This window comes from Palaemon carinicauda, chromosome 44 (genome assembly GCF_036898095.1).
Source record: "Palaemon carinicauda isolate YSFRI2023 chromosome 44, ASM3689809v2, whole genome shotgun sequence".
Taxonomy (NCBI): Eukaryota; Metazoa; Arthropoda; class Malacostraca; order Decapoda; family Palaemonidae; genus Palaemon; species Palaemon carinicauda.
Window position 1 is genome coordinate 24,473,178 of NC_090768.1, and position 11,717 is coordinate 24,484,894.

Sequence of the window (11,717 nt, forward strand, 5' to 3'; positions counted from 1 at the left end):
TGGTGGAATGATAAGGTGAAACAGGTTGAGAAAGTCAAAAAAGATATAAGATAAGTAATGTAAGCGAGATAATACGCAGATGTAGATGACTTACAAGTGAATTGAAGAAGAAAGTTGCACAAGAAAATGCAAGAGCATTAGATGAAATGTACGAAGAGTTGGAAACCCCTGGCGTAGAGCGAAAATTTCACAGAATTGCAAAGTCAAGGGACAAGAACACAAAGACTAACCCCATATAAAACAGGATAAAGATAGAAATAGATGGATTCTATGCAACGAGGATACGAAATAAAGAGGTTAAAAGAATATCATGAAACCTGTTAAATGGAGAAAATCCTAGAAGTTTGAAGGAGGATTCCAGAACCTTGTATGACAATACTATTAGCAGGAGGGAAGTGAAGCTGGCACTAAAAGAAGATGAAAAATTAACGAAAACATACAAAAAAAGGGAGGAAGTTTTATGTACCTGTCTCTAAAGAGAGAGGTGACATCCAGAATTGTACAAAATACAGAGGAATGCAGCTATATAATTAATATATCACAACATGAAAATCTGGGAAAGAATAATGGATCAAAGAATTATGGAATAAATGCCTGTAGGTGAAGAACAGTTTGGTTTTATGCTAGGTAGAGGAACACCAGAAAAGTGTTTACCCTCCAACAGATGAAAAGACACAGGAAAAAGAAATAAGGACTGTACATAGTATCTATAGATCTTGAAATGTATATGATAAGTGTCCCGCGGCAAGAGGTTTGAGGTTTAAAGGTGTATTCGAGTAACAGTAACACCGGAGAAGTATGTGAGGTTGGTCCAAGATATGTACGGAGCAAAAACGTTCTTTAGAAGATTAACCGAGTGGTTACCAGTAAGAGCTGGTTTACATCCAGGATCTGCTTCAAGCCCATATCTGTTATACCTGATTGTGGATATGCTATCTCAAGGTGCATGTTGGCTGCAGTTGACATCGTCTTGTGAAGCAACAGAAAGGTAGTGGCGTCAAAATTAGAGTAATGGAGGAAAGTACAGGAACACTGAGGATTAAAGATGAGTAGAAATACTCAAGCTTTAATAAAGTTAAAGACTTAGAGATTAGTATGGAAGGGACAAAGTTAAACAGAGAAGAAAAATTTAGGTATATTGGTTCAACACTAGCGAATGAAGGAAATTGTGCAGGCTGGAAGGAAAAATTGGAGAAATATGTCCGGAGTCTTGTGCTACCGCAGAATCAAAGTAAAGATCAAATGAAGAGTGTACAAGAGAATAGCAAGACCAGTTTTGGTGTATGGAGCAGAAACATGACCGGTGAAGTGCTGAAAAGAAAAAATTAGATGTGGTAGAGAGGAAAATGCTCAAGTGGATGTGTGGAGTAAAAAGAAAGGACACGATCAAAGATGAAAGAATAAGAGGGACTACTATGGTCGTAGATCTATCACAGATGGCCAGGAGAAGACAACTACGGTGGTATGGCCATGTGACGAGAAGGGATGGCACAAATGTAGGGAGGATAGTGATGGAAAGGGAGGTTTCTGGTGGGAGAGAGAAAGGAAGGCCGAAGCAAATGTGGATGGATGCAGTTAAAGACAAACGATTGTTAAATTATGATGTGTTGGACCGTGCCAGGTGGAGGAAAGTTGTCAGAAACGTCGGCCTCACACAGAAGTGGGAGAAGGGGGACTCTGAAGTGTCATTTGATTAGCATGTAACTGTGGCGGATCAACTAATAAGTAGTGAGAATAGGACTTTTATCAAATAAATTCAGTCTCTGTAGAGATATGCTTAAATATAAACTCTTTTGAAATAACTTAATATAGCTAATAACAGGATAGATTAGCTGTAATGGTAATCTCCCAATTTATTCAATACAGGTGTTGCACTATATGAGCCAAGGCCAATCTGATAAGTTTCACTGAATACCTATATGCAGGAATAAAAATATTTAAGAAAACGTGTGTTATCGTATACCGTGAGGAAGAAATCCCACAAAGGATAAACATGCATAAAAGAGAGAGAGAGAGAGAGAGAGAGAGAGAGAGAGAGAGAGAGAGAGAGAGAGAGAGAGAGAGAGAGAGAGAGAGAGAGTTAAAGAAACAATGCAGCAAATAGCCGTTGAATTACCTCTGCTCACACAATAGGAGATATCCTTAACAAAGATTTTCCTTTCTCTAGTTTAGGATACACCTTCCATAAGTAATATCCAACAACTCTAGAGCCAACTTCCAATTAATCAAATTGAAGTTATTTAATAGTTTTTAGAGCTATGTCCGGAACAAATTACTAAGACACCTGCTGTTTATTGCAGTAAATATTCTAATTCAATAATCAAAACTTCGTGTTCAGCAATCGCTTGATCCAGAAGAGCCTTCACACGCCTCCACAGATACCGTACTAGTTTAGTTCCTTTTCCAATAAAATGTGCTTTATCAGAACAAATAGAATACAGCCTCCTCTCATCTCTTATCATTACTGTCGCCATCTAGAGAGACGCACTTCTAAAGATAACACAAAACACATTTTCTTTCGGTTTATGCACACGGACAAATAAGAATCATTTTTTTCAAGTCATATTGCATACTCATAACGCCTATATTTTCTAGACGTGTCTCATCCTTTTATGTAAGCTACAAGAAAATTAGTTTCATTAAAAAAAAAAGAATTAAGTTTTTTTCCAACTTATCACCAGACCACTAAGATAGTTAATGAGGTAATCTAAAAAGACTTTGTTCCGTCAAATAAAAAATATGTCTAGAATTACTGTATATTTTCTACATGATTTATCAGAAGGAATATATATATATATATATATATATATATATATATATTATATGTATATATATATATAATATATATATATATATATATATATATATATCTAAAGAAACTTTGTTCCGTCAAATAAAAAATCTGACTAGAATTACTGTATATTTTCTACATGATTTATCAGCAGGAATATATATATATATATATATATATATATATATATATATATATATATATATATATATATATATATATATATATATATATATATATTCCTGCTGATAAATCATGTAGAAAATATACAGTAATTCTAGTCAGATTTTTTATTTGACGGAACAAAGTTTCTTTAGATATATATATATATATATATATATATATATATATATATATATATATATCAGCATTACGGCATATCTTTCAGTCCTGATAATTTGATTACCGGTATCCAATGATTACCAGTTAGGCTAAATGAAAGTTCATATGTCTCGGAAACCTCAAATATGCATCAAAGGTAAAAATGACGCATTCAAAGATTACTATTGATCGAAATGAAAGTCCCATCATTAATTATTTATATAGATACAAATCATTCGACCAGAAAACCTCAAATCAATCAATCAATCAATTCATTCGACCAAATTACCTCAAATCAATCAATCAATCAAATCAATCAAGACTATTATAGTTTGCATCCTTCTGAGGCATTCATAAGTGGTCATAAATAATCTTCTAAATCACTTTAATCTAAATATGAATATTAATCTAAAATATGACTCAATATCATAAATCAACACTAAAAGTAATGCCATTGCATGAAACGTGATAAATTCAACGCGAAATCTTAAATCATAAAAGCCACTACTTCTTTACACATCCAATACCAACTCCACAATTAACTATCATTCACAGTTCTGAATACCTTTAATATCTCTTCGAAATGTAACATGGCTTTTCAAAAGCTGTCATACTTTGACACCATGGCAGATCTCATATCAACATCGTTATCTGATGAAAATGAACAGTTCTTGGTAACTCATGCATTTGAACACTTAACACGTTCAAGACTGGCGCCCAAAATCACAACTTAAACTAGCATCGTAATAACCACTTGTAATAAAGTGTCAAGTGCTAGTTGAGTGCTCTCTCTCTCTCTCTCTCTCTCTCTCTCTCTCTCTCTCTCTCTCTCTCTCTCTCTCTCGACGAATGAGACCTTTCCTTAATAACATTAGATGTTTTTATATGAAAACCGGCATTATGGTTGAGAAGTATGGAGCATATACGTGTTTGTATATAAATCTGGAAAAAGGATGTAATTTTTGTCGTGTGGTATTACAGATGATGCGCCTTTCCATATGGCAGCTTTATCATTAATATTATTATTATTTGCTAAGCTACAACCTTAGTTGGAAAAGCAGGATGCTAAAAGCCCAAGGGCTCCAACAGGGAAAATAGCCCAGTGAGGAAAGGAAACAAGGAAAAATAAATTTTCTTTTAAGAACAGTAACATTGTCAAAATAAATGTCTTGCATACAGACTTTAACAAAACAAGAGGAAGAGAAATTAGATAGAATAGTATGATGATAATATACAGCGAAAGTATAAATGAAGAGCAGTTAACAAATAAGGAATATGGAAAAAAATTTAATAAATTATTACTGAAATTAAAACGGAACTTGAATAGCGCAATAGGGTTTATTACTAACAGCGAAGCCACTTATGCTGAGCGAGATGCTAAAATGGCTGAACTGAACATTTACGAGTGGAGCCAGCTGGTGAATTGGCAAATTTGTAGGGATCGTTGACCTAAAAGTAGATGATATGAAGACATCCGAGTTGTTGGAGAACTCTTGAATGCATAATCTCACGAAAAAAAAACGGAATTATTCACTGTAATGAAGATGTCTACTTCTAAAATTAAGAAAAACTTACCGAGATAAAGTCAAGGAAAAGAACATGAAAATGAAATCCTAACGAGCTTCAAGGAAAATCACCGATAGGAAAAACAATATTTCAGTAGCTGATACGAGGTCTAACTCAAATGGAAAAGTTAAATATTTTGCTGATGGACCCAGGAGAGATAATGCATTGATTAAAATACATAGAAAGAATGAAAATGGGAAACTGAAACCTAAAATTATGATCTGCAAAATTTATAGTGAAAAGGATGAGATGGTAAATACATTAATGGACAGAAGTTGTTACTTGCGGCCAATCCCTAAAGTAAATGAGATGATGAGTCTATTTCAGAAGCTTGCCACAGGTGGGGCTGCCCATATTTTTTTTTTTCTAAATGTGAACCGGATATTCAAAAAGCCATTCGTGATAATGATGATATAAGGTTATATTACAATTAGGGACGTATGACAAACGCGACAGATAAAACGAGTCACTTGTTTCTATTGACACGTGTATCAACTGTTTAGGACAGTTAAATATTGATCTTAATGGGAATTTAAAATATTGTTAAGCTTTGGATGTGGAATTAAAAAATAGTATCAAATATAAATTAGTATCAAAGGCTGGTCATGAATAAAAATTTTAATGTTTCGAGCTGTCCAAGGTGAAATCAATAACTTGCAAGGCGTAGCCTTAAATAAAGATCAATAGAAATGTTCAAATATTAAATAATATTAATAACAATAATTTCTGATACTATTGTCCTCCATGGAAAAGATAACATAGACCGAATTACTGATGGTGATTGATTGATTTAAGGTTTTCAGGCATCCTGACATCTAAGGTAGTACGATTGTCTTGTAGTTACAAAGACTTTATGAAGCAGCTCTAATGATAATATTATTTTTTCTTTTGATAACTCATAATGAATACTTATTGAGTGCACGCCATTTACTTACAGCGCGAGCTTGCTTATCTATGAGAAGCTCCCACAGAAAGCCAAAAACTTTCGTGTGAAGTGGGAACTGATAAGCACTCCACTCATAAGATTATCTACTGCATATAAAGTATACTGTGTATTATCATTATTAGTTGCTAAGCTACAACCCTAGTTGGAAAAGCAGGATGCTATAAGCCCAAGGGCTCCAACAGGGAAAATAGCCCAGTGAGGAAAGGAAACAAGGAATAAATAAAATATTTTAGGAACAGTAACGACATTAAATCAAATATTTCCTGTATAAACTATAAAAAAAACTAACAAAATAGAAGGAAGAGAAACAAGATTATATAGCGTGCCCGAGTGTACCCTCAAGCATGAGAACTCTAACCCAAGACAGTGAAAGACCATTGGGCTTATAGCATCGTGCTTTTTCAACTAGGGTTGTAGCTTATATTATTATAATAATAATAATAATAATAATAATATACATTACATAAACTTATATGTGCTTATATACTTTTACACAAATATACAAACACATATAATTCATATATATATATATATATATATATATATATATATATATATATATATATATATATATATGCCTATAAATACACTGTCATACACATACAGTACATATATATATATATATATATATATATATATATATATATATATATATATATATATATATACACACACACACTCGTATGTGTGCACGTGTCTTGTATGAAAATCTAGCCAACATGAAATATCTCTAACGAACATACGATTGATAACACTAAAAACTAAACTAATCACTGTTTTGAAATCATTTTATCATTATTTTAAACATCCGGCCTCATGTTTCTAAAGACAACTGGTTTTTTTTTTTATTCTCTATCGTTTATTTATTAGCGACAAAATTTTCCGAGTGATTTCTAAGATGGCTATATTACCCAGCAAGCATAGGTAGGTGGGTGGTTATCTCTTGTCACTGTGGGAATGGGATACGAGTGCTAATCAGTTGATTGTCAATTGACGTGGGAACTGGTCAGATGACTAGGACTACGTTGAAAACTTGAAATCACGGAGTGTAACGATTCCATTAACACACACAACAATAATTATTGCATGCCATTGCTATCAAGAATCAAATGGCATTGTGTAATACATGTCGGGTAAATGCAGCACAGTTAATCTTAGATTACGTCACCTAATGCAGTTGTAAACAAAAACAAAACATTATGTCGTAAAACTTCAGGTTCCCGCCTACCCATCTTTCGCATTGATACCAACAATATACATTGGGAGTCACTCAGTTAAACGCTCGACTACAGGATACGGTTAGCGTTTGTTTAGAAAAACATTCAACATAAATAAAATCCAACACTCACATGACTAGTGCAGATCAAATGGCCTTTGTTACTTCCACTATTAGCGTTAATGACCAGCGGGAAAACGTGCTTCACAACGTTACTCATCAACTGCTTGATGTTCACTGAGAGCTGAAAGTGAGACTAGCCACCGTGGCCATGCTGCTCCTCTCGCCGAGGTTGGGACTTTGAGTCTGATTCCTAGGGAGTTGGGAACTGCTGGCCCACAGCCACAAATGAAGGGGACGAACACGCATGATCCTATTGAGTACACCGGTTTTCAAACTTTAAAAACCCTTACTCTTGACATTGGATGTAGATTCGCGTACTGTGTTTCCTTCACTATACCATCAAACATACGTATTTGATAGAATTATAAATGCGTTTTCTTTCTTTGGTAAACCCAATTTTACAGGTCCTTCGCATGTTTCAATGGCTGGTTGTCTTTTGAAACGTTGCCAGGTTAGTTTTAGCGGTTAACCAAAGTCAACGACTGGATGCCCTGCCACTCGGATAAAGACACTGGCCATGATAGTTACGCTTTGGCTTTTACGTATATCATTATCATATTACCAGTCATATTTCCGGCATTCAGAGCCGAACCTTCATTAAGCATTTGCCAAATTTTCAATAGGCTACGCAATAGTATATCATAGACAGATCCAGTATACCGAAACATGTAGGCCTACATGTGTGTGTGTGTATATATATATATATATATATATATATATATATATATATATATATATATATATATATATATATATGTGTGTGTGTGTGTGTGTGTGTGTCTGTGTGTGTGAGTAATATATGAAATATTGATGTTGAATAGCGATAGACGGTAATTGAGAGACACGTCAATAAAGGCTGTGTCTCGTTTGAAAATGCAATGTGTAAAATCTTACTTCTGTTACATTAGGTTTCTTAAAGCTGCATATCACCAGTCACTACAATGCACTTACAAAGCTTTACCTAGGAATAAAGGGACAGAAATTGCGCCAGAATAGATGAGTATCTAACAAGCGGATACTAGGAAGGTATGAATTTCAAGTAAACATTGACTGGGTGTGAGGAAGTGGGATTTGTATAACGGGAGAAAGGGCTGATTGCGATAACTAATGAGGTTTACAGAGAGGAAAACCTAAACTTTTTTGCCTGGGAATTCTTTGGAACTGATGACAAGAACTCAAACGGATAAGCTGATAGGCTCACCTGACTCTCAGTAGTCTTGAACATATTTAAAAACAATTAAAGGATGCATTTATTACCAGTAAAGATATTGATACTCGTGCTCCTTCCAAACCTCCATCGTTAAGTCATCATAAGCTTATGGAAAACATTTATGAGAAACGAAATCAAAATATTTTGCAAAGAGTAGTGTAATTGCGCCCTAGGGAGCTTTTTCATATCATTACAGCGACCAAAACTGTGATATATTTCAACAGATTTTAAACATTGTAATTTAGTTATGTACATAATTTTGATGTGATGTTAGAATCTGACCTGTATTATTATTATTATTATTATTATTATGTAACCTACAACCCTAGTTGGAAAACCAAGATGCTAAAAGCCCAAAGGGCTCCAACAGGGAAAAGTAGCCCAGCGAGTAAAGGAAACGGGGAAATAAATAAACTACAAGGGAGTTAATGATCAATTAAAATGAAATATTTTAAGAATGGTAACATTAAAATAGATATTTTATAAACTATAAAAACTTCAAAAACAAGCGGAAGAGAAATAAGATATAATAATGTACCCGAGTGTACCCTAAGCAAGCGAACACGAACCCAAGACAGTGGCAGATCATGGTACAGAGGATATGGCACAATCCAAGACTAGATAACAATGGTTTGATTTTGGAGAGTCCTTCTCCTAGAAGAGATGCTTACCATAGCTGAAGAGTTCCTTCTACACTTACCAAGAGGAAAGTAGCAACTGAACAATGACATTGCAGTAGTTAATCTCTTCAGCGTAGAATTGTTTGGTAATCTCGGTGTTGTCAGGTGTATGAGGACATTTTTGAGGAAATTGAAAAATTCATGATGACTGCCTCTAGAAATCCTGATTTGAGAATTCATTATTCTAAAATAATTTATCTTGAAGGCCATTAATACCTAAATCGTAGTATTAGAGGTCATTGAGATTAGTCAATCATATTTCATTATTTTCCAAGGAAAAATAATGATTGAAAATTCATAAAATCTCTTATAATTTCTCAATTACTTTAAAAACAGATTTGGTTCAGAGTTTTAGAGATAGGTGAAAATAATTTTATCACTTATAGTCAACATCCCCCACTTTTGCAGCGGAAGTCCGACCCAATTCATCGGAACTTCCGCTCCTGGATGCTTATGATGGTTAGCTCTGAGTGAATTAGCAACAACATGATAAGTTTATCAGTACGGATTTACGTAATTGGTTCCGTTAGTCGATATTCCCTCCGCGCAGGATAATAAAACAGCCTTTATTTCCCAGAGGTGTAGCGTATACAACCATCTCCTATTAAGGGTGTATGTATTCAGTTATAGGTCTATCATTATGAAGATCTCAGCCCTAAATAAACACATATTACTATTTTAAATGTTATAGGATTACGTAAGTAGTCCCCCATAGAACATATTTGAAATAAAGCATGTTCGTATGCAGTCAGTTCCAATATTGATGTAATTACTCATCATAGACCTACATACAAAATTCTAATATACTTGTGAGATTAGGCCTACACACCAAATTATTATATTTTGAAGGCATAACAGGAAGTGAAAATAACTTGTAAGGCCGTGAGTTTACACCGGATAAATACGTTTTACGAATGGAAACAAATATGCGGGTTTAACTGAAGACCTAGGTCTACCTACTCTGCCTACCATCTCACCGAGAGTGTAAACGATAGCAATGGAATTGATTTAAGGAATATATTAAAATTTGGTAAAAAAAACATCTTTGTGCTTTAATTGAGAATGGTGATTATCAGGCGGTAATTATCATGACCCTGTGATTTAATTGCAGCAATTCGAATGCAGATGTTCATGAAGTCACCAACACGAGCAGGTGCACTTTAATTACCAAAATCTGCTCTCGCAACTCTGCATACATGATTTATGTTTCCTAACTGTTTTTGCATTTTAGGGAAATGTTTTCGATTTTGTTATTCCTTGTGATAATGTTCCGCGCTATGTTGGAATCTGCGCCGATTCCGAATCGGGTTGCGCGATGTTAGAATTCTTACTTTGTGCGGCAAAGTTGGATTGCAGTGTTGGTTTCCGGCGGGTGTTGATGCCTATATAAAGCACAATTTAGATAGATTGTGCATGATATATAAGTATTTTCTGGTTAGAGGAACTACGCAAGGATTGTTGAACCCAGGCATTGCTTTGATTTGATATTATACAAAAGTGCCTTTCATTGTAAGTTTGTTATTATTACTGATATCAATGATCAATGTTAAAATAAAACGATGGAAATTGATGGATTCTGGTAACATATTAAATGCATTTTTAACAATCTCAGAATAGAATGAAAAGGGAGTTATGTTGGTTAAGTATTTGTGTGTTAATTACATAGTAATTTATAGCAATAGATAGTTGAAGTTTGCATGAAGGGTGGATATATGAATTGAGGTGTCCTTTACAGAGAGGTTGTACTGTATGTGCATGATCAGAGTGTTCTTGTATGTTAGCTGTAATGTGATGGATGTTTTGTTGGTTTGTAACGACTAATTGCATTACATTTAATGTGAGAAACTACCAGTAGATTGTATATCCTTTCTTGACTTCCCCACATCAAGATGTGGTTATTATTGCCACAAAATTTTTTTGTAATTTATGACAATTGATGGTGTGTTAAAAGGTGCTTTGAATCATTATAAAATTAACATACACACTGTCTAAAAAATATCAAATGCATAAAAAAATGATATTAGTTAATTAACTACAACACCCTCCCCATTGTTTGTGAATTAGAGGCTGACATTCAACAATTCTAAGTGGCCTAAACACAGTGACAGATAGGGGTGGCAATTCCATACTACAATAACACGCCTTGGAAACAAATTAAACACACATAATGGCCTGATCACTGCATATACGACGAGGAGATCACCCCCATAGAACCTAATACTGTTAACACACCTATTGCCATATAAGGTAAACGAGTCAGTCGGCGTATTACGTGAATCTGTTTCACTCCACAGCAACCAAAATACGATTCCAACTTGGTCGCGCGATCTGGGAATCTTCACATTGTGCAGCGCCAAATGAGAATATTCCAACACGGTGCAGATTCTGAGATGGGTCGCAACAATAATATGTTAATTACTGTGCAAGATCTTTAACACTTCTATTTCACCTTAGGCAGTAGGCTGGCCAGCGCACCAGCCACTCGTTGAGTACTACTGCTAGAGAGTTATGAGTCCTTTGACTGGCCAGACAGTACGACATTGGATCCTTCTTTCTGGTTACGGTTCATTTTCCCTTTACCTACACATGCACAGAATATTCTGGCCTATTCCTGACATATTCTGTTCTGTCCTCATACACCTGATAACACTGAGATTACCAAACAATTCTTCTACTGCACTGTAATTGTTCAGTGGCCACTTCCCTCTTGGTAAGGGTAGAAGAGACTCTTTAGCTATAGAAAGCAGCTCTTCAAGGAGAAGGACATTCCAAAATCAAACCATTGTTCTCTAGTTTTGGGTAATGCCTTAGTCTCTATACCATGGTCTTCCACTGTCTTAGTTTAGAGTTATCTTGCTTGAGGA

General features: G+C 34.8%; 1 protein-coding gene across 2 annotated transcripts in view; it reads right to left on the reverse strand.

The window, feature by feature from the left end:
* LOC137634152 (protein Star-like) overlaps window positions 1–7,154 on the reverse strand; it is a 139,550-nt gene extending 132,396 nt beyond the window's left edge. The window contains exon 1 of one of the 2 annotated variants that reach the window (XM_068366400.1): window positions 6,974–7,154. In XM_068366400.1, coding sequence (XP_068222501.1) covers window positions 6,974–6,975 — 2 coding nt within the window. In that variant the 5' untranslated portion in view covers window positions 6,976–7,154. The remainder of the gene's footprint in view (window positions 1–6,973) is intronic. The other variant, XM_068366402.1, reaches the window with a different exon arrangement.
* Between the last annotated feature and the right edge of the window lie 4,563 nt (window positions 7,155–11,717).